This window comes from Dendrobates tinctorius, unplaced genomic scaffold, assembly GCF_039654945.1.
Source record: "Dendrobates tinctorius isolate UK_male_01 unplaced genomic scaffold, ASM3965494v1 ptg000164l, whole genome shotgun sequence".
NCBI lineage: Eukaryota > Metazoa > Chordata > Amphibia > Anura > Dendrobatidae > Dendrobates > Dendrobates tinctorius.
This window is the reverse complement of record NW_027361831.1, coordinates 2,588,139-2,613,283: the sequence shown is the minus strand read 5'-3', so window position 1 is coordinate 2,613,283 and position 25,145 is coordinate 2,588,139. Positions and strand designations below refer to the sequence as shown.

General features: G+C 41.1%; 1 protein-coding gene across 1 annotated transcript in view; it reads left to right on the top strand.

Annotated features, from left to right (window-relative positions):
- The first annotated feature begins 698 nt into the window (after positions 1-698).
- The window catches only part of LOC141052986 (uncharacterized), a 225,982-nt gene continuing 201,535 nt past the window's right edge, over positions 699-25,145 (top strand). Inside the window, 5 exon segments of the mRNA XM_073550311.1 lie at positions 699-784; positions 3,935-4,107; positions 4,189-4,286; positions 4,485-4,575; positions 10,697-11,946. Of these exon segments, the coding sequence (XP_073406412.1) occupies positions 714-784; positions 3,935-4,107; positions 4,189-4,286; positions 4,485-4,575; positions 10,697-11,946 (1,683 nt within the window). The 5' untranslated portion in view covers positions 699-713.

Below are 25,145 nucleotides of genomic sequence, written 5' to 3'. Positions count from 1 at the left end.
GTTTCCCAGTACCGCCATCCCCCACACACAGTATAATGTTCCCCCAGTACCGCCATCCCCCCACACACAGTATAATGTTCCCCCAGTACCGCCATCCCCCCACACACAGTATAATGTTCCCACAGTACCACCATCCCCCTGCACACAGTGTAATGTTCCCCCAGTACCATCATGCACCCGCACACAGTATAACGTTCCCCCCCCCTACCCCCATCCCCCCCGCACATAGTATGTTATCCCAGTACCGCCATCCCCCCACACACAGTCTAATCTTTCCATAGTACCGCCATCCCCCCACACACAGTATAATGTTTCCATAGTACCACTCTCCCCCACACACAGTTTTATGCTCACACACAGTTCAGCCACCCCTACACACAATATAATGTTCCCCCAGAACCATCATCCCTCCCGCACACAGTATAATATTCCTACAGTACCGCCTTGCCCCATGCGCACAGTTTAATATGAGTATAAATCAGCTGTCATGCAGGGAATAATGTCGGCTCATCGCCGGATCCCACATCAAAGTTAGGGACACAGCATATGAAGTAAAAATACGTCATGTTGTGAAGGGGTTAAACTTGCACACAAAAAGGCTTGTATAGGGCGCTGGTCACACATAGGTGGCGCAGTGTGTCTGGCTGACAACCTATTAGTGACACCCATATTATTAGATTAGGCAACTGCCCAGCACTATATAAGTGCACCCCATGAGGACAGACACCCGAGTTTACAAGGCCAACATTGATGGGCTCGGCTGCACCTGGAATAAAATTATCGTGTAAAAACCTAAATATAATATATATGAGGTATTGGTAGGTTGTTACTCCTAAGCAATCCCCCTCCATGAGTCGGCAGGCTGGGAGTGGTTGTCTCCTCAGTATTTTGCTCCTGTGTTGCCGCCATCTTTATTATATGGCTTTGCTGCATCCTGTGCATTAGTTCTGAGATCTCGGCAGGTAAATGCAGTTTTCCTTTGTTGCTGCGTTAATTCTTGAATTTTGGGGGAATGTTAATTCCTCTTTTTGTGTCTTTGCCTCTAATGTTGGTGCAGATGTGAAGCAGCGTATTTAATAGCACAGAACAGCTTGGCTTCTGCACTAGCAATACAGCGGTGGATTTTATTTTTCAGTCTTCACATAGAAATCTATAGAGAAAATGCCCCAGAACTGCACAGGTCAGCGGCGTCTCTAGGCGAAGCATTGCAGGAATTTTCATGGAATCACATCCACTTTGCTTAGACATTTAGGCCGTGTTGGAATATGTTTGGTGCTATGTCTCTATTCCAGTCTGAGTATTTAGTTGCTAGATTTGTTTGCTGTTTATAAAGTTAGAGCAAATAAAAAACAAACTCCCAGAGACTCACACAGGGAGAGCATGTGACTGTATTTCTTGTTTTTCATGTGTCTGTGTATGAGAGAAGCAGCCTGCTGTAGATGCTGCACAGATAGACACACAAGATTTATTCCTGATCTATTAATCTTATCATATATTGTTCCTGAATAAAGAAGCTCTGTTGTCACACGCTTGGAGAGTATCCTGAATAATCTGCTGCCAACAGGCTCACACTGTATATAAGAGCCTACATAGAGGCTAATACTGCACATAGGGCGTCTCATACTGTATATAAAAGGGACTGAATGGGGGCTCTTATTTTATATAGGGGTTTGTTTGGGGTCCATACTGTGTATAGGGAGCTGTGTATGAGCTTATACTGTGTGTAGGGTGTTTGGGGCTTATACTTTGTATAGGTGGGCAGTGGCTTTGTCTGGGCTCATGCGGTATATAGGAGGGGCTTTGACTGTGCAGGGGCTCATACTGTGTATAATTGGTCTGTAGCTTTGTGGGCTGTGGCTGTGCGGAGGCTCATACCAAGAATAACGAGCTGTGCGTGAGTTTATACTGTATATAGGGAGATGTGAATTCTGCTCAATAATAAGTGATACAACTAATGTTATTATACTATAATTAATATGTTAATATTACTAAAGAAGAGAATTAATTTCCGCCCATTGGTTCGGCCTCCACAACAATACGGTCTCTCATGAGGCCCCTTGGGGAAAACTAGTTGCCCTCTAGAGACTTCTATGTGGAGTCTAAAAAAAAAAAAAACACTAGAAACACATGTAAGAAACTGCAGAACCAAAGCTTTTCTGTACCCTGAAAACCACATTTAAAACACTGCTTTAAAGGGAATCTGTGAACCCATTTTTGGACTATCAGCTGCCGGCACCGCCATCTGGGGCTTATCTACAGCATTCTGTAAAGCTGTAGATAAGCGCCCGATGTAACCTGAAAGAGAAGAAAAGCGAGTTAGATTATACTCACTGCGGGTCCGATTTGGGTCCGATGGGTGTCGCGGTCCGGTCCGGCACCTCCCATCTTGTAGCGATGACGTCCTCTTCTTTGCTTCCCGTCGCGGCTCCTGTGCAGGCGTACTTTATCTGCTCTGTTGAGGGCAGAGTGAAGTACTGCTGTGCGTAGGCGCCGGACTTCTCTGACCTGGTCCGGCGCCTGCGCACCGCAGTACTCCGCCTGCGCCGGAGCCGCGACGGGAAGCAAAAAAGATGACATCATCGCTACAAGATGGGAGGTACCGCGACACCCATCGGACCAAAACCGGTCTGCCCCTGGGTGATTATAATCTATCTAATTTTTCTTATCTTTCAGGTTACATCGGGGGCTTATCTACAGCATTACAGAATGCTGTAGATAAGCCCCTGATGGCGGTACTGGCAGCTGATAGTCCAAAAATGGGCTGACAGATTCCCTTTAAATCTTTACCAAAAAAACATTAAATAAGGAGACAGGCATAAAAATGAATAATCAGAGAAGATTGTTATTGTGTAGTTTGGTGCGGATCTTGTAGAGAACAAAAACACCACATTTTTCAGCGTGTGAACACGACCTTACAGACGCCAAAATGCCGGATGTCATATAGTGACGCTACATAAGGGTATGTGCACACGTTGTGGATTCTGCTGCGGATCCGCAGCAGATTTGGCCCTGCGGTTCCACAGCAGATTCTGCTGCATTGTACAGTACCATTAAAGTCTATGAGAAATGAAAAATGCTGTGCCCATGCTGCAGATTTTTCAGAGCGGATTTTCTGTGGATTTAAATCCGCAGCATGTCAATTCTTTTGTGCAGATCCGCAGCATTTTGACACCTGCTCCATTATAGGAATCCACAGGTGTCAGAAAGCAGGGGGAACTCCGCAGGCTAATCAGCACTAAATCCGCAGGTAAAACGCAGGTCATTTTACCTGCGGATTTAGCCAAATCCGCAGGATAATACGCCACGTGTGCACATACCCTCAAGATGTGAAAGTTCTGACTGCTGTGCCTGTAAATAAACAAAAAATAAATGCAAAGGTCGCAGCCACATGGTTTGTCCCTCTTTTTGGTCTATAAAAGTTGGGAGGTATCAGCAGCACACAGTCAATAGCAATATTTAAATAATTAAATTGCAGTGATCGGAGCTAGCTCCAGTTGCTGCACTTACAAATAGATGTCGGCTGTGTAACACAGACGTCATATGCCTGATCGGACACAAAAAAATTACAGCCCAGGGAACACGGGAGACATTCATGCATGTGGTGATGGAGTCAGTGACGGACTCTGGCCAGATATGTTTCTAGAGCCGTAGTAGAAGTTGAAGATGTCGTCCACATCATGAAGTAGTTATTCCTCATGTCACATGTAATGAATATCTCCTGCAGTATTGCTAATGCCGATTCCAGTGTCGGTAAATGAGACGAGAATTAGCGTTATGGAAGATGAGTCTATGAGGAAAGTATTCAGCTGCCGACTCCGAGGAAGAAACTGCTTGTTGTGTGTGTTCCAAAATATGTTTTATTTGGTTAGGTTCCCTGCCAGTTTCTTATTTCCTGGTGAGTCCCAACGAACCTGTAACCCTTATTGTTAATCAGTGGCCCTATCAGGAGATCTTGGAGACGACAGTATCATTGTGCGTGTCAAGTTCCTTTAACGTGTCAGGATGTCACCATACATTACTTCATGGAGGAGAGGGAGTATTTAAAAGGACACAAAGATTTGTACAAGGACGTCATGATGGAGGTTCCCCAGCCCCCCACATCTCCAGGTAATAGACAGGGCTAAATACACATGGCCTATAATTCTGTATGTTAAGAATGAATTCAGTCCCTGTATGTGTTTCCTCCAGATCTATCCAGTAAGAGGACAACACCAGAGAGATGTCCCCGTCCTCTTCTTCCACAGGACTGTAAACAAGAAAATCCCAATGTTCCTCAGGATCATCAGGTAGATGGAGAGAAGGTGTCATGAGATCTCCCCTATGATGTGTAGATAGCTGTGAAGGTCTTGCGCTCAGTCTTGTTTTATCCACCAGTATTATATGTTTTACACTTGTGTAATGAGAACGGTGGAGATTGCAGGATTAGAGCTGATTACAGATGTGACTTCTCCATCTGTCAGTGACTTTTGCAATATTTGTTTCAGGATAATGATTTGACCCATAATAAAACTACAGAGACATATGTGAGGAGTGATGAGCGGCTGAATGAAGGGATTCTTACAGATAACTGCCCAGGTGAGTAGTGACCACTAAATGCAGAGAAGTCACAGATTCTTCTCAGTCACTGGCTGTGGCTGCTTTATTAGTGCTGTAGTCCGGCCGTATCACAATCAAGTAGTCACCATGCTGCCACTAATCCACTACTTCCTCTGCTCCATCCTAAACTGGCCCTGTTGCTTCAGGCATTGATGGAGCTTTTTTTGGAGTGAAATCCATTTCAGTCAGAATGTAAAAGCTGGAGAATCCATGCTACCTTCAAGAATTAGGTCAATGAGTCCCTTAGCTGCTCAGATCTCTAAATTACAAAGTCATAGGATGGTGTATGTAGAAAGTGTTGAGAAAAGTTTACTCTACATGATGATCCCCTAAGAGAAAGTGGAGGGTAATGATACTGTTGCATTCCTAGAATCCTGGCATCTTACTGAATAAATCTACCTTCTCTCCCTTCTGTGCTTCTGAATCAGCTGGTAGGGTCCCTACAAGACCAAGTCCAGTCTTTCTGGCCAAACTTCGCTTTTTATGACCATTTGCTTCTTTTACCCTGAATTCTATTTCTACAGATTTCCTATGTCTAATATGTCTGATTGTGGGATGTGTCACTGCCTTCTCTAGGAGTCTGCAGTTCCCTGGTGGTCTTACATTTAGATGTCAGACATAAGGCAGAGGTAATCGTGTCTGTTATTAAAGACACGCTAGGATTGGACTATGTTAGTAAGTTCTTTTTACATGTGTAATATGTTTTCATGAAACTCAGTTCGGATTCCGCCCCTTTTAACAATAGCCAGAGCTGACCTCCAATTTTTGACAGTTGTATGTAAATGGAAAGCTCCCTGGTGCGCTCGTGCTCCGGTATCATACTGAAAAAGATTAAAAAAAAAAAACTTCTCAAAATTATAAAAACAAAATGAAATCTAAGCGACTCACACCCTTTCTCTCCTATTTAAAAATAAAAAAAATAAGAGATTATTTCTTATTCCCGCAGCTATAAGTCAGGTCAAAATAAAAACTTTAACTAGTCTGTAAGGTAAATGCTGGGAAGAAGAAAAAAAACAAGACATATCAAAAAGGTACGTATAACAAGGTGTCGAGAAAATTTTTTTGATTCACAATTAACACATTGTGGGTCTCAGAAAATAGTTTAAAAAAAAGAGAATTTTTGTAACTAACAATTTTTCACCACTTAAAAAAAAAAACCCTGCAAATTTGGTATCTCCGTTTTGCTGTTGACATGGAGAATTATTCAGTTGAGTTTTACTGTACATGAACCCCGTAAAATTTAAAAAAAAAGTAAAAAAAAACATAGGAATTACATGTTTTTTCACAAAATCTAACTAATTTTGTATTGTATGGTAAAATAAATGGTGTCATCCAAAATTAGAATTTTTGCCAGAAAAAGGAAACCCTTACCTGGCAATGTCGAAGTAAACAAAAAAAATACTGTAGCTCTTTGAAGAAGGGAAGGAAAAAAGTGCAAAAGTGAAAAATTGCCCTGCCATCAAGAGGTAAGATGAATTGAATTGCCTAAAGCTGCAATGTCCGTCCAGATATTTAACCACAAGAAGCCAAATCATTACTGAAGAAGACTGTTGGGATTGAGTGAGATTATTTTATTGGATATTGTCTATCGTCGCCTTATTTTGTCTACAACAGTTAGAACCCAAGATCCTCTGAGTTTTATGTTCCTATCCAGGCCCCATTATTCTTATCAGACATGTCCCTTTATGTGGGAATAACTTTGGATGTGTCTTCTGATCCCAGTGATTCTCAGCTTATTTTTTCCGTAACACATTGTACTTTCAGTAGTAGATCTAGATCAAGGGACTCAAGCTCGGCTGGGCGTAGGGGCCCGACACAGAAAAAATTAGAATTTGGGGGGCTGCTTTCCTTGCAGGACAAAGGGACATTTTTCATGATACCATTTTTTTAATAAACCTTTTGAATTTTTTTGTAGGGTTAATTTTATTTTTTTTTATAGTTTGGGTCATAATTGGTGAATGCGATAACAAACGTGGCAAAATATTTTTTCATGCGTTTTACTTTGAATTTTATTTTTAAATGGTAACAATTTTTTTCCCCCAACTGGCCACATACAGTCATATTGTCTTACAATCTGCATCATATAGTATTTCTGGCAAACATCTTGTAGTAATGCCCCCCATTCTGGTTTTCTTCTTGTAGTAATATCCCATCATGATCCCTTCTTGTAGTAATGCTGCCTATTCTTACCCCTATATTGTAATTATGTCCCCATGTTGTAGTTATGTTCCCATATTTTATATCCCCTTTTGTGTCGCTCTTCACATACACACATATTTAAAAGACAAACAGAAAAAAGATTTTTCTCATCTGACCTCTGTTCTCTTGGAGTCTTTCCTGCACATGTGGCCGCAGGCACTGTAGATCCCTTGAAGATCGCGGCTCGGTCGAGGAGTTGCCGGCGGCAGCTCTTCATTTCAGCTGAATGTGCGTCCTTGGACACGCATTTAATGGAAATGTATTGCCACTCAGAGACTCTCTGCATGACAATACTAATGCCAGATGCTGGCCAATCAAAGGCCAGCAGCTGACATCTGTGTGCTGGCAAATGGCTGTGACGTCTTACGCTGTGATATCATACGCTGCCACGTCGGCATGTTCATAGAATCACAGAATGTTAGATGGAAAGGACAACCAGCATCATCGTGTCCAAATCTCTGCTCAATGCAGAATTCACTAAACATCTCAGACATATGTCTGTCGAGCTTTTATTTGAAGACTTCCATTGAAAGACAACTTGCCACCTCTCGTGGCAGCCTGGTCAACTCAGTGATCACCCTCACTGTCCAAAATTATAGAAGATGGGGGATATTTGGGAGAAGTCTTGGAGGTGAATAGGTGAACAATACATAAGTGTGGAGGGGAGAAGGGGATTATGTGAGGGAAGATATCAGTGAAATTAGTTTGGAAATATACTGGGGAGACAGGTTATAGATGGTTTTAAAGCTCAGTGTTAGTAATTTGAACTGGATACACTGGGGAAATGTGGAGCCTATGAAGGTATTTGCAGAGAGGAGAAGCAGAGGAATATTGAGGAGAGATATTTAGTTGGGCAGCTGAGTTAAGGATGGACTGGAGAGGTGCGAGAGTATTAGCAGGCAGGTCACAAAGGAGGATTTTGCAGTAGTCAAGGCAGGAAATGAGGGTATGCACAAGCATTTTATGAGGTTTGAGTGAGGGTTGAGGAAAGAACAGATTCTGGAAATATTTTTGAGTTGGAGGTGACAGGAGGTGGAGAGAGCTTGGATGTGTGGTTTGAAAGAAATGGCAGAGTTGAGGATTACTCCAAAGTAGTAGTATTCTGGTACAGGGGAAAGCGTGGTGTTATATATTGTGATAGATCAGGTAGGGAAAATGTGTGAGATGGAGGAAAGATAAGTTCAGTTTTGTCCACATTGAGCATGAGGAAGCGAGAGGAGAAGGAGGAGAATATGGCTGATACACTCCAGGATTCTGGACAGCAGAAAAGTGATGTCTGGGCCAGAGAGGTGGGTCTGAATGTCATCAACATATAGGTGGTACTGGAAGCCATGGGACTTCATGAGTTGTCTCTGGCCAAGGGTATAGATGGAGAAGAGTAGGGTTCCTAGGACAGACCCTTGAGGAACTCCAAGAAAGAGGATAGGGTGGGGATGCAGTATGGGAGTGGGAGATGCTAAATATGCAGTTTTAAAGGTATGAGGAGATCAAAGACAGGGCAAGATTTTTGATGCTAAAAGAGGGGACCTGTATTAGGAGGCAGTGGTCAACTATTGCAAAGGCAGCAGACTGGTCAAGAAGGACGACTACAGAGAATTTTCTATTAGCTTTGGCTGTAAGTATGTCCATTAGTGATTTTAGTTTGGGAATAATGGGGAAGGAAGCCAGATTGTAGATTGTCAAAGGGCAAGTTAGCTGAGGTGTATGGAAAGTTCAGTGTGGACGTACTGCTCAAGGAGTTTGGAAGCAAATTGGAGCAGTGATATGGTGTGATAACTGGACATAGAGGTCGGGTCGAGGGATGGCCAGAAGTTAGTGACAGGTTGAAGAGATGGGGTAGGGATGGGATGAGTGAGGAGGTGAGGTTGGGAAAGAAGTGGATTGCGATGGGATAGGGTCAAGTGTACAAGAGGTGAGGTGTGATTTGGAGAGGAGATGAGTAGGCCTTCCTTCAGTGATGTTGGGGAGGGAGGTTATGGGGAAAGGGCATTGGTCTGGTGTTCAATGGGGTTGTGGTGATTGAATAATAAAGACTAGCCTTGTTAGTTGGATCTTATTTTTGAAGTGTGTGGAAAAGTCCTAAGCAGAGATGATGGAGGTTGGAGGAGGGAGTTAAGTGTTGAATAACTGGATTGTAGGATAAGGAAGGTATGAGGGTTGTGAAGAAGGCTTGTTTAGCAGAGGTGAGGACTGGTTTGAAAACGGAGTGTAACTTGTTTGAAATCAGTGAAGTCATCTTGTGTTTTCTTCCAATGCCACTCCGCAAATCTTGGACACTTGCCAAAGCTTTTTAATGAGGTTATTGTGCCAGGGTTGTGTATTAATTTGTCACACTCTGCCATGCACGAGAGGGGCGACTAAGTCAATAGCTAATGTGAAAGTGGCATTGTAGAAAGCAGTGGCACTGTCTGTTTCGTGGAGTCAATATGAGAATAATGATGATCTCTCTAGAAAGTGACATCAATTGAGATATTTATAGACCGCTATTAATTCTTCTCTTAGCCTTTTTTGCAGGCTAAACATTTACAGATCCATCCTGGTAGCTCTTCTCTGAAAAACTGTAACAATGTTAATGTGTTTTTTTTTTTTAAATGCGGTACCCAAAACTGGACACAGTATTCCAGATGAGGTCTGACCAAAGAGGATTAGAAAGGGATAATTACTTCACGTGATCTAGACTATATGTTTCTCTTAATACATCCCAGAACTGTCTTTGCCTTTCTTGCTGTTGCATCACACTGTTGACTCATGTGCAGTCTGTGATCTATTAGTATACCCAAGTCTTTTTTACACGTACTGTTGCTTAGTTATATTCCTTCCATTCTGTACATATCATTTTTGCTTTTCTTACCCAGATGTAGAATTTTGCATTGCTCCCTGTTAAATACCATTATATGAGTTACTGTCCATTGCTCAAGCTCACCACCCATCTTGAAAAGTTTCCCCCCTTCCATATAATAATGTGCCACAAACAGGAAGTTGATATCACCAACCATTCCTATTTTATTTAGGTGTATCCACGTAAATGGCCCACCCTGTAGATCCTTCTGAATCCTTTTTCTGTCTTCTCTAGTGTTAGCTGTCCCTCCTAGCTTTGCATTGTCTTCAAATTTGATTATTTTACGTTCAGTTCCCTTAGCTATATCATTTATAAAAATGTTGAGCAACACTGAGGGCAATGATATAATATTCTGGATGTTCTCCTTAATATGACAATATTCTAACTATGGTTGTACACTATTATTTGGCCACGTGGCAGTGCTCAGAAGAGAAGGACACTCGGATATTGAAACACAGATTTGCTGGAATAGTTGTTTGGACACCTTAACATGCAGAAACTAGAACAATAGAAAATCCCATCAATTGGAATTTATATGGCAGTGAATATTTTGACCCCATAGGCACTTTTTGGTATTTGGCACACAGTGGATGTTGCAGAGAAAAGTTCATCCTGCTACAGCAATGCCAGACATGTGGATGCTAAGTGTGGTTTGGGCACACTGCAAGGCTCAGAAGGGGGTATTGCTGTATTGGTTTATGGAAGCCATGTTGCTTTTCAAGAGTCAGTAGAAATGTGGAAACCTATTTTTCCATAATGGACCTAAGTAGGAGCCTTGCTTTTTGCTGGATGAGTAGAAGTTTTAATTGGTATAATTTTTGGATACACCATGTGTTTGTTTTTATGGCTTTTGATTCCAATATTTGGGAGGCAGTATGTACAAAGACAGTGGAACATCATGGTCTACTGCTTCATGGCTTAAGGTCTACTGTTTAATTGTGAACTGCTATTGTCTTACTGAATAATTTGAACTGAGATATTGCTATCGATCTTTCATGTACGAATATTGTAAAATTATAATTAACAATGTTTTATTCAAAAATGTTTCGTTTTACTTTTTAGCAGATGACAGTAGCAGGAGATCAGAGGGACATCTGACATCATCTTATTTAAAATCGGATGACCTTTGTAGCACACAAGATACAAAAGAAGATAAAGATTTTTCAGATAGACCTTCATCTTCTTGCAGTGAAGATATATCATCTGATCCTATTAAACTGGTCCTATCTTCTGATTCATCACGGGAATATTTTAACTACAAAACAAATCTTGATAAACAGATGAGAACACACACACTGGAAAAACCATATTCATGTTCAGAATGTGAGAAATGTTTTGTAACTGAGTCACATCTTACTGTACACAAGAAAATTCACACAAGGGAAAAGTCATATTCCTGCTCGGAACACGGGAAATATTTTAAACAGAAATCAACTCTTGTTAGACAGGAGAGCACTGACACAAAAAAGAAGCCATATTCATGCTCAGACTGTGGGAAAGATTTTAAGTATAAATCACATTTTGTTGCACATGAAAGAATTCACACAGGGGAGAAGCCTTATTCCTGCTCAGAATGTGGAACATATTTTAAACTGAAATCTCATCTTGTTAGACACCAGAGAATTCACACAGGGGAGAAGCCATATTCATGCTCAGATTGTGAGAAATATTTTAACCAGAAATCAAATCTTGTTACACACCAGAGAATTCACACAGGAGAGAAGCCGTATCCATGCTTAGAATGTGGGAAAGATTTTAAGCTTAAATCCCATCTTGTTATACACAAGAGAATTCACACAGGGGAGAAGCCATATTCATGCTCAGATTGTGGGAAATATTTTAGCGAGAAATCAAATCTTGTTAAACACCTGAGAATTCACACAGGGGAGAAGCCATATTCCTGCTCAGAATGTGGAACATATTTTAACCAGAAATCATATCTTGTTAAACACCAGAGAACTCACACAGAGGAGAAGCCATATTCATGCTCAGATTGTGGGAAATGTTTTAGCAAGAAATCAAATCTTGTTAAACACCTGAGAATTCACACAGGGGAGAAGCCATATTCATGCTCAGATTGTGGGAAATATTTTAGCGAGAAATCAAATCTTGTTAAACACCTGAGAATTCACACAGGGGAGAAGCCATATTCCTGCTCAGAATGTGGAACATATTGTAACCAGAAATCATATCTTGTTAAACACCAGAAAACTCACACAGAGGAGAAGCCATATTCATGCTCAGAATGTGGGAAATATTTTGGCTCTAAATTAAGTCTTGAAAGAGATGAGAGAACTCACACAGGTGAGAATGTTCCATGATGGGTATACCCCAATACAGCATAATCATAACTTATGATGGATGTTGCATACTTAATCCTACACTTGGGGTGTCTTTTGTTAGCCAAATTTGATCCAACATATGATGAACATTTGTAAAATTCTATACTCTATATTTGAAGAAAAAAATAGTATAAGATTTCGTTTATTGTTAATTGATCCAACTTCACTCTCCTATTTACTTTTTCCTGTTCCATCATTATGACATTAGATATCCAGGATATTATCTTACTACTGCAATTACACAGTAACAAATAGGTTTTATTTTAAAAATATCTCTTTTTCCATAAAGGGTTTTTTCCCCATGAACAAAGTACATTTTAATCAATAAATCTTGGAGTAAAAATAAGTTTCACAATTGGATGTGTTAAAAGATTGCTCCTGTGCAGAGATAACCTTAGAAATGTGCCCCATGCTGTGTACTGTGTAATGTCTGTGTCTGACCGTACAGGAACATGGTCTGAACATACCACATGTCCTGGGCAGGGGAAAAAACAAGATGATACAGACAGGACAAGGCGGGATCACAGCTGATTCTTCCTGTGAGGTCAAATATTTTAACTTGAGATGTTTTACCTCACAGAGTCTGTGATGCCACACTGTCCTGCCAGTATACTCTCTTTTACTTCCTCACCTGCCCGGGAGCTGTGATCTGTTAAGACAATTTTCCTGCATGGTCAGACACAGACATTACACAGTACACAGCAGGGGCACATTTATACGATTATCTCAGCATATATATATATATATATATAACATCCAATTATGGAACTTTATTAATCCAAGTTCTCTTGATTAAAATGTACTTTGTACAGGGGACAACAACTAAAGAGCCTGCTACTGCAATTATAGCTATGAAAAACACAAAGGAATTCGGAATTGGCAATCCCCCCCTTCTAGAGATAAAGCAGCCTAAGTGTACGCTGGATGCTTCTCCAAATACGGTTTTAGAATAAATTGTGATTTTATTTTAAATACTTATTTGGTATTCTTATTGGGCTATTTGAAAGCACTAACAAAATGCTGGAATATATATATATTTTTTTTAATCGGATATTTTTATTTCAAATTTTAAAGAGAAATTACAATAAAACACCCTCCATACCTTTCCTTTCTCTATTTCTCCCGATCTGAAATGCTAGCATTCAATTATCTATAAAGAGACCCCCTGTACAGAAATATTGGGGCTTCAGCAACATCATATGTTATACAGAGGTATACCGCTATCTCCATAATTCTCTGTACAAGGACATATAGACCAGACAAGGTCCTCATATTCAGGCAGTTTCTATTATTCTCAATTGCTCTTTATATGAACAAGATCAGTGAGTCTTATTATACCGAGCAGAGAAGCTCCAGAGACAATGACCCCTTTCCTGGTCTTATACACTGGAGGCCAGGCCCGGAGTATCCAGCCACTGGACCCGGATTCTCTTATTCCTGGCTCTAGCATTTCTTGTAGAATAAATCCCTTTCTCATACAGTCCTGTAGTAATGACTTTGTTAATCATGTTTTGTAAGAGGGTTAATCTGAATCCAACTAAATGTTATCAATTTATGTGTAAGAAACAATAAACGTCCTTCCGCAGTTTCACTGTGTGTGTAGTGTCATTTCTTTAACCCTAACAAAAAAAGCTTGGGGTCTCCGACCAAACCTGCTGATTACGGTATATTTACAATTGTAGGTTGGGCCACTCAACACTGTCAGCTGCTTTGTGCGGCATCCAATGAGAATATGGTTCCTCCTCTGTAATTATCTGATGGGATCTGAAGGCTTAAGAGATGCCTAATATTTATGGAGGTGGAATTTCTCAGGCATAAATATGGTTTTCTACTGATGTATGATTGGATATAGTATTATCCACTATCTATTGGCCAGTACTTTTCCCAATATCTAGACATAAGCTGTCTAAAGAGAGACAGTTCAGTGTGAACCTGGTAAGAAGGCATCTTTCCCAGACTTTGGCAAGACAACAACAATGGAATACTGCACTGATGGTGACAAAGATCCCCTAACCAAAGATTTATTAAACACTTCCACTAAAGGGTGACAAAATCTTTTTCTTTTGTATATTTTCCTTGGAAGGCCATCCACCCAAGGAGGCTTTTCAGTGGTCATACATCCTATAGCTAAAATGTTTCCAAGATTAGAGAAGCTTTAGGAAAGTCTCTTGATTCCGTAGAAGGTGTTGCCAGTTTGGCCTGATGAAGAAATGACGTGATCTCGTTCACTGTTTGCGATACTGTATATTCTCAGTATGGAAGGTGAATCATGTAGTAGTTGAGCTGATATGTACAACTCCTTCTTGGGGATTAGTTACATTTTCCCATTCTTCAAAATGTTTAAAGATGAATTATTTCCTATCTGCCATGACCATCCGGTAGTTTTAGTCTGTGCTCTGTGTAAACTGTCCTAGGTTCTCTCTAAAGGGTCTTGCACAAATCTGTCTTATGCCTCCCTCAGTGTCTGGTGTAATCCATTATCTAAGGGCTCACATTTATCTTATTTATACTCTTTAATGGCTCCCCTAAAATCTTCTTTCATTGTTTCACATGCTCCATGCATCGAGGCCGTCCCCTCGTGCATCCGAAAGCATTCAGAAGGTGGATTCCCTATTGCTCCCCACTATCAATCACTGGTAACCAAAAAGGTTTAGTTTCCAAAGTTTAGGTATCCTAACCCCATATATCTCTGAAACTTAGGACCACTATGAGAAGAATGATCTGACAATGTTCGAGAAAGAAGGCCAATACTATGTATGGATATGGAAATTTGCAAACATCCAGTATTCTTGTAAGTTAATATTTTATGTCACACCCTTTGGTATAAATAACTATAAATAACTACAGATGCTTGCTATACCCATCAACAAGCTTCTTTCACCTTGCATGTGGTGCAGGGTGGTAGCCATTGGCGAGATACTAGTCTCTTGCACCCCGGATCATTACATGAAGTTGGGGGTCCTGGCTTGGTGTGTGGACTTGTGCTATGAGGGTGCTACGCCAGTGCAGGCCACATGTAACTAATGATGATTTGACAGTTCAATGAAGGAGACCATAATTCAAAAATAAACACTTTACAAGTCCTTGGTAGGCAATATATACCAAAGACATCGGATATAGTAGTAGATTTGGAGTCCAGTACCATCTCTATGCTGATGACACCCAATTATACGCTTCCTCTCCTGACATCACGCCTGCCTTTTTAGAAAACACCAGCGATTGTCTAAGCGCTGTGTCTAACATCATGTCCTCACTATATCTGAAACTGAACCTGTCAAAGACTGAACTCCTTGTGTTTCCTCCCTCTACTAATGTACCTATACCCGACACTGCCATTTCTGTGTGTGGTTCCACTATTACTCCCCAGCAACATGCCCGCTGTCTTGGGGTCATACTTGATTCCGAGCTTTCCTTTGCCCCCCACTTCCAATCACTGGCTCGCTCTTGTTATCTGCATCTCAAAAGCATTTCTAGAATTCTACCTTTTCTTACTTTTGACTCTGCAAAAACTCTTACTGTTTCTCTTATTCATTCTTTCCTTGACTATTGTAACTCTCTTCTAATCGGTCTCCCTCTTACCAAACTTTTCCCCCCTTCAATCTGTCTTGAATGCTGCAGCCAGGATCATATTCCTCGCCAGTCGTTATACTGATGCCTCTACCTTGTGCCAGTCCTTACACTGGCTACCCATCCACTCCAGAATCCAGTACAAACTTATTACCCTCACCCACAAAGCACTTCATGGCTCAGCACCACCCTACATCTCCTCCCTCGTTTCAGTCTACCACCCTACCCGTGCCCTCTGTTCTACTAATGACCTGAGGTTAGCATCCTCAATAATCAGAACCTCCCACTCTCATCTCCAAGACTTTACACGTGCTGTGCCATTTCTTTGGAATACACTTCCTAGGTCAATAAGATTAATCCCCAATCCCTCCAATTTTAAGCGCACCCTGAAAACGCATTTATTCAGACTGGCCTACTGCCTCAACACATTAACCTAACTACAGTATCCCTGTGTGGCACAGTCAAAAGTTTTACCATAACCAGGTTCCCCGTATCATGTTCCCACATGCTTTATGCGTCTATCAGCCCTCTGTGTCTGTACTGTTACACACTTAACATTATGGCTGATCCAAACAATCAGGGCAATTGTTACCACCCACCTTTCGTGTCTACCTTTTTTTCCTCATAGATTGTAAGCTTGCGAGCAGGGCCCTCATTCCTCTTGGTATTTGTTGTAATCTATGTGATTATTGCTATGCTGTAATGTCTATTGTCTGTACAAATCCCCTCTGAAATGTAAAGTGCTGCGGAATATGTCAGTGCTACAGAAATAAAATTTATTATTATTATGTTTAAAGTTTTCTTCACAATGCAGAACATTTTCCACACAGTTTCAATTCCTTCTTTACTTATTCTCTTTCTACCATTCCCCTTTACTTCACCACAACCCAGCTCAGTATTACAGACCAGACTGTTAGAGTCCTATTCTCAACCCATGATTCCGCATCCTTTTCCCATTAGTAAAGTTGCTTTGTCAATATGGTCGTTACTTATCTCTTCTGTCTCTGATGCTCTACAACTCCCACCTGGGGTATTCTACTCCTCTCACCTACTGTGTCCCATTAAGGCCCATTACCTTTCTGAGTTATAAACCCTAGACCGCACTGATAAGTGTCCTGGCCCAGGACCCATGTCCAAGGCTGCCACTAGGAATTTCGGGGCCAATACTGGCAAAATTTTCGGGGCCCCCTTGAGACTCCGCCAAGGCTCCACTACAGCCCTGCCCTCCATCCCTCCAACTGTCGACAGTCCCACCGCTCTCTCTTGAAAAAATGGCACTTCTCACCAATCACACATTAACAGTTCCCATCAGCAGATAACATATAGTCAGCAGCTTTTGTTTTGGCCAAAAGATTTTTTAAGCCACCACCACAACAAAGTAGACTCTTTTAGCCAGGCCCCACTCTACTCTAACCTATTAAACATTTCTTAAAATATCTAATACAATTTAGATATATTTTTCACAAAACTCAAGATAAAAAGCGGACGGCACCGCTGTTACCGTGTGACTTCAAATGATGTGCGGCATACAGAAGCCCAGCAGCTGGGAATCTCAGGTGCCAGACCTGGAAACAGTCAATCCTGGGAATCCATGCAAAGAGAAGAGGTCGCACTCATCGAGATGGAAGTTTCACTGATTTATTGACATATCATGAACATGTCAAGTCGGGGGAGTGACATAAGGAGTGCAGAAAGGCTGACAACGGCCGTTTCGCGCTGCTCGAGCGCTTCAACGGGTCAAACAGTGGGGGGAAGTGCCGGGTTCATATGGAAATCACATCACTCCGTACCTCCTCCCTCCACAGCTGCTGTCTAAGTGACATTAGTGAATTAAAAACATGCTGAGATGCATTACAACATACAAAAGTATAAATACAACTTACTGCACAAGCAGAAAAATGGTTACATCGAGAGATAAATTACAATGCATATTCATATATCGAAGACTACTGTTATTTTCATATGTCAAAAACTACTATTTTTTTCCTTTTTCTTATGGAAAACATCTACAATCATATGTAGCCAGAGACCAAATTGTCTCACTATTATGGTATCGAACTATTAATATACTCACAGAAAAAAAAAAAAATTTTCAAAAAAATTCTCTCAAAAAAGTTTTTTTCAAAAAAAAAAAAAAAAATTCTTATCCTGAAATGAAAAATGTAAATTGTGTACAACTTGATATCTGTTTTTTTAGGATTCTCAAACTACTATATACCTACATAGCTGTATCTTATTATGGATAAACACAATAATGGACTATCAATGACAAATCTCAATCATAGCGGACAAAACCCGCTGCACCGAAAACGCACAATGTATATGTGCACGTATACTATACAAACAAAAAACAAGTCACTCTATGATTCAAATGCTACGGGAAAGAAAACCCACCAAATTCAAAAAGATGTCTTTGCCTCAAATATGTGGAAGTTCGTCAAAGCTGCAATACGTGACTCCAGAAAAAAGGTACCAACCAGAAAAGCCACATGTATACATGTGTGACCTAGTTCTCCTATCAACTTCAAGGGAAATAAGGGAAAATATAAACTCCTTCATAAAAAAACAGCCATGTCTATTCTATCATTAAAACCCAGCGGACCTGTCGCCTGTGTATTCATAATCCACCTGGATTCTCGTTTTAATAAGATTTTATTTAAATGCCCTCCCTGCGGCGGTAAAACCACCTTCTCGATTCCTGCAAAGGAGAGAACATTAGGGTCATTTCCATGTGCATCTCTTACATGGTTAATTAAACGTGGGACTCCTTTTCCCGTTCTAATGGACTTAAAATGCTCACGAAAACGAATGTATAGCGGACGTATGGTTTTACCTATGTAGAAAAACCGACATGTGCAAAAAATCACATAGACTACATGGTCTGTCTTGCACGTGATCAAATCTGTTACTGTTTGCGTGACCGCGCCCATGTGTAGTGTACGATCAGTACGATGAAATTTGACGATCCGATTCTTAACCAGAATATCTCTAATTCTTGTACTCCGCTTACATGAGATAAGGGGCCCTCTAGATACTATGTCGCTTAAATCCCTATCTTGTTCCAAAATATGCCAATTTTTTCTAATTGCTGCTCGTATCTGACGATCCATGGGACTATATCGAAAACAGAAGGTAAATCTCTTTTCATTTTCGACTCTTTTATTTTTTAGAGGCACAACTCCTCTAACTTTATTACTGTACTGAGATTTTACTTTTTCAAGTGTGGTATCTAATAGAACCTTAGGATATCCCCGTTGTCTGAACCTATTATCTAACTCTCTAGATTGTGTTTCAAAGCCCTCCAAGGTATTATTTAGACGGTGGACTCTCAAAAATTGACCATATGGCAATGAATTGATGGTATGTGATGGATGGAAACTACCATAACGCAATATGGAATTGGTAGCCAAAGGTTTCCTGTAAACTGACGTACAGATTTCATTATCCTTTACTTCCAACAAGACATCAAGAAATTCCAGCCGTGTCCCTCCAAAATTGTGTGTGAACAGCATGTTCATCTGGTTCACCTCATTTAGGTGACTGACAAACTTGTCAAAAGAATCTCTGGTGCCATCCCAGACAATGAACACGTCATCCACATACCTGAGATACAGTCTGATATGTTGAAAAAATTGTTTGGCATTGTAGACATATTTTTCTTCCAGGGCACCCAAAAAGAGATTGGTGAATGTACATGCTGCCAATCGTATTTGATCACGTGCAAGACAGACCATGTAGTCTATGTGATTTTTTGCACATGTCGGTTTTTCTACATAGGTAAAACCATACGTCCGCTATGATTGAGATTTGTCATTGATAGTCCATTATTGTGTTTATCCATAATAAGATACAGCTATGTAGGTATATAGTAGTTTATGAGAATCCTAAAAAAACAGATATCAAGTTGCACACAATCTACATTTTTCATTTCAGGATAAGAATTTTTATTTTTTTTTTGAAAAAAAATTTTTTGAGAGAATTTAAAAATTTTTTTTTTTTTTTTTCTGAGTATATTAATAGTTCGATACAATAATAGTGAGACAGTTTGGTCTCTGGATACATATGATTGTAGATGTTTTCCATAAGAAAAAGGAAAAAAATAGTAGTTTTTGACATATGAAAATAACAGTAGTCTTCGATATATAAATATGCATTGTAATTTATCCCTCGATGTAACCATTTTTCTGCTTGTGCAGTAAGTTGTATTTATACTTTTGTATGTTGTAATGCATCTCAGCATGTTTTTAATTCACTAATGTCACTTAGACAGCAGCTGTGGAGGGAGGAGGTACGGAGTGATGTGATTTTCATATGAACCCGGCACTTCCCCCCACTGTTTGACCCGTTGAAGCGCTCGAGTAGCGCGAAACGGCCGTTGTCAGCCTTTCTTGCACTCCTTATGTCACTCCACCGACTTGACATGTTCATGATATGTCAATAAATCAGTGAAAATTCCATCTCGATGAGTTAGATATATTTTTATTTAGTTTTCAATTTTTAAAATGACCAATAATATCATATACAATCGACAAATACTACCACACCATGACCAGACTCCATATTACCATCACATAGTGACCTATAATACCACAAACTAGGAACAAATACCACCACACCATGGCCAGACCACATATTACTACCACAGTGACTGAATAATAGCACATACAAGGAAAAATATCACCACACCATGACTGGATAACATATTACCACCACATAGTGACTGAATACTAGAATACTGATCAGTAATAAAAAAAAACACAATACTAATATCACCATAAGGGCTTATACTCACTTGCGAGAGACTCACATGATTCTCTTTCGAGTCTCTCACATGAAAATCTGGCACTGCCGCCAGCACTGGGACCCAGAGCATGCAGCTACATGCATTTCTATGCAGCCGCACACTCCGATCCCAGTGCCGGCGGCAGTGCCAGGTTTTCATGCAAGAGACTCGCATGAGAATCGTGTGAGTCTCTCGCAAGTGAGTATGAGCCCTAAGTGCCATTATACACAGGAGATCTGTACTTAGTATGCAGTGTCTGTGTACAGGTAATACAGTGATCACTGGTGACATTGTACACAGGACCTCTGTATATAGTGTATGGTGTCAGTGTATAGGTAAACCACTGACTCACCAGTGACATCTCTAGATGAAGTCTTTTATCTTCATCCAGCACAGACCGCCGTCACTTCTTCCAGCCAGGGTTAGTCTCTGCAGGAAATAACACAGTTATCTAGAGCTACGCTTGCAGAACACATTACTTATTTTTTTCCCAACCTCTGCACTACACCACATGAAGAAAAAAAGGCATTAAAATTACACACTTTAAAAAAAAAATGCAAGTTTGGCATTGCCGTGTAAAGAAACATCAGATCAAAATATAACATAAGATAGTCCGATTGGTATACAGTGTAATGAGGAAAAAAATTAAAATGCAAGAGTCAAGTTTTTTTGGTCGCTGCAACATCGCAATAAAATGCAATAACAGGCGATCAAAACATTGTATCTGCCCCAAAATGGTACTAATAAAAATGTCAGATCCGGGCGCAAAAAATAAGCCACCACCCATCCCTGGCTCACAAAAAATTAGTATGTTACGGGTCTTAGAAAATGGAGACAAAACAAGAAAGCATTTTGAAGACAAACTTCTCATTTTTTTCACCACTGAAATAAAAAAAAAAAACTAAACATGTTTGGTATCTACAAACTCGTACTGACCAGGGGAATCACATTATCAGGTCAGGTTTACCATACAGTGTACATGGTGAATAAAATACCCCAAAAAACTTTTATGCAGTTGCGCTTTTTTCGCAATTTCAATTTTTCTTTTTCCTGTTCTCTCGCACACTATGTGGTAGAATGTGTGGTGTCATTCAAAAGTACAACTCGTCCCAATAAAAATAAGCCCTCACACAGCAATGAGGCTGGAAAAGTAAAAGTTATGGCCTTGGAAGAAGGGGAGCAAAAAAGGAAAATTGGAAAATCGCCCACGGATGAAGGGATTAAGGGGTTAAACACTGCCAGTTCAGGTAGGAGCCATTTGTTTTGTACTCACTGCTGACTGACTACAATTATTTTAGGTATTCCTATATCTGTGCACAGTCAGCCTCAGATCACTTTGCATTTCTCAACCACAGTAGACATGGCAGCAAAAACAGAATGGAAACCACTGGAGCCATAGGCGGAGCGGGACATGAGTGGGGATGGGTGGACCTTTAGTCCTGCAGCTTTTTTGGTATAGTGGTGTAGATTTTAAGCTAGTGTGGTGTTGCTTTCAGAGTAAGAAGCACAGTATGTATTTGCCTGGTGGGTAACTGTGAGGAGGGTGGGATTATATAGAGCAGGAAATCTGTGTCTCTCCCTCTTTCTTACACAGGATGAACAGGAGGAAGCATTTCCCGCCCTGTTTATAATCATTGTCCTAAAACGTTTTAATTATTGCTTGTATGATGAATGCTTTATTGTATTTTTGAAATTACCATTGTATATTTTGTTCCAGGTTCAATTTTATCACGGCTATAAAGAGTTAACAGCATTAACCTTCTAAGCCCAAGGGAAGGGCCATCCTTCAGCCATGGTTCCCTAGAGGTTTCCTCCACAGGGGTTTTTTCCTCTCCTGAGTGCTGTAGGATGACTTTTTGTGAGTCGGAGGTTTGCCAAATTAGTCCCCTTAATGCTTTTGCAGGGACATCTAGTTTATAAGTTTACTAAAGTGATTTATTATAAAAAGGTGTCAAATCTGAATTTATTACCCGTCACAGCTTTGCGGTTTTGGAGTCAGGGAGAAGTTGCAGACAAGTTGAGGTGGACTCATTTTAACTAATAGAGGATGTAAAACCTCATGGTGGTAAACAGGCTCGGCTTTGGTGGCCAGCCTCAAGGACGTTGTAATGGTAACGTCAATCAGGGGCTCAGTGGTTAAGCACAGGAGTGAAGATAATAGGGTCATTGGTGCCCTGAAAGTTTACTGGCTCTACTTGAATGTCCCCCAGTGCGTGCCGCCCCTTTATGGCTGTCTGTCCTGGTTCTGTATGTCAGACAGCTGGGGATATCACAGTACTTGTGAATCCCAATGTACTAGCACTTCACCTGACTCCTACTGTGATTGTTTTAATCCTGTGATTTAAATAAAGCTGTGGCCATTTTGACAACCAAAATAATGTGTTGTGTATTAATTCTAGTGCCTAGGTTTACTGTAGTTATGGTGGTTTTAAGATGGAGTAGGGGTCCGTCCCATATCCATAAGTCATGAATAGCAGACAAGTAGAGATCCTCTATGTAATATGCCTGCCTCGTCTCCTGCCCATTGTCACCTCTCTCCCTGTCTGACAGACGGTGCACTGCACTGTCAGACAGCGACACCTACACTTTACAGACATCAGCAACTTACTGAAGGACCTTAATGATGTCACTGACCTTGTGCACGGACCAGCCAATCATATGCAGTGTATGACTCAATAGGGAGGAGTCTCACAGGTCATTGCCGTTCCATTCCCGCTGCATGCATTTGTGCTCCCCACTGCTCTCCGAGTCCTCACCTCCTCCCACAGCCCAGTGAGCCGACCTACTGGAACAGTGCAGAGACCTGCCGCGGGGGCAGTGGGGCCCAATGGCCAGAAGTGACAGGGCCCGATGCGGGCCCCCTCTGCTGATCGGGCCCCATACGCCAGTAAGGGCAGTCATGCCCTGATGGCAGCCCTGCCCATGTGTGATCGATCACTTGGTTTTGCTTAAGTGCTCAGGATCTCACTATCCCATGTCTCCTCTCTCATTAGGGACACCCACGTCATGCAGCACTGCTCATATTAGACCTTAGATCTTTCGGCATTCCTGACAGGAACTGTTATTTGTTCCTTGAGCTTAGCCCCTTCCCCACTCTGGGCTAATAGCAAACAATAACTCTCGCTGTCCCTACAGTCAAAGAACACACATTATCGGTATTACGTATGCAAGTTACAGTTCACATTACAATACCACTTGTTCTTCAAGGCGTAAACGCAGGCAATATGTCCTTCTCCTTACAGCTAAACACCCAATGGTCAGACATGCTTAGATATCTTACTTTGATATGATGCCTATCAAGGAGGAAGAATCTTCTTCACCTGATGGAAGGCTGCCATAATAAATACTCTTGGTCCATAATGCAGCCAGCTGGGCTGGAAAACACGGGTATTACATACCTGGTAATGTGTTTTTCATGAGACATGACGCACCATGAGAGAGGGGATCCGCCCAACAAGGACAGGAAACCTTCAAGATAAAAGAGGCTGCTTCTCTCTCCGCATCAGTTGTTTCACAGAGCAGGAGAGGAACTCTGCAGGTTAGTGTACATATAAATAATACATCCTTTATACTACTAAATTTCCAATCCCCAAGGGAGTGTATAATGCTAATAATGCATCCCACTAATGATGTGATCAATAGGGAGGGAATATAAGGGTGCCGTCATGTCTCATGAAAAAACACATCATTTTCCATCATACATGATGGCACCATGAGAGAGTTACAGAGATTTGTATTCTCTTAGGGAGGGATCACTGCTTATAACACTTTTCTCTCGAATGTTAGATCAGAGGTAGCAAATAGGTCTAACCTATAATGTTTGACAAAGGTATACGGAGCGGACCAAGTGGTCGCCTTACAGATTTGGCCAATGAGAGTGCCTGCTTTCTCCGTCCCAGGCGTTGCCATGGCCCTCGTGGAGTGGGCTTTTATACCTTCTGGAATAGCCCTGCCTACACTGCTATATGCTACATAACGCCCTTTTTTACTCATCTAGCTATAGTCTGTTTAGAGGTTTTTTTTTTCCATAAATGTGTTTAAGGTCCTTCCTTGCCCCTTGGAAAGAGACAAATAAGGACCTCTGTTTTTCTCCAAGGTCTCGTTATCTCTAAATACTGCAGGAGACATCTCACATCTAGGCAATGAAGCCTCTCCTCCTTCTGGTAGTTAGGGTTATAACAAAGTGATGGGTTGTGAGCTCATCTGTTCATTCACCTTTTGTGTCCGAGGATCTCCCTCTTCTGGTGAAGGAAGGTAGTGAGGCTGATTTGGATGAAAGAAACCAAACACCTGATCAGGTGGATTGTGACTGGGTAACAGGAATTTCAGACTGGATATAAGGCAGCCGACGCCCTTCTGAGTGGCTGGTGATTTATCTGCTGGATTCTTGGAGACCAGTCTGATTCCTCCTTCCCAAAGATAAGTTTTTGCTCTGCTATTGAACTTATTAGTTTTGGTTTTGTTTATCTTGTTTTGGAGTTCAGCCATCCCCGGCTGGGGGTGTGCTGGATTCTTATTCCTTGATCAGTGTTCTCTTTTGCTCTGCTTTCAGAATATTCTGAGTGCTGATATAGGGTTTGAAGTCTAGTGACTTCAGGGTCCTTTTTGCTTATCCCTTGTGTTGATAATATTTTTAGCAGGGTTTTCTCGGATTGCAGACAGCAGCTTTTCTGTCCTGTCCTTTTTAGTTAGCTTGGGCCCCATCGTTTGCTCATTCTATCTTTCTATCTGTGTTAGTGTTTTCATCTTGCTTCACCGTCATTATATGTTGGGGGCTGCCTATTGCTTTGGGGTCTGCTCTGGGGCAGTCAGTTTTTCC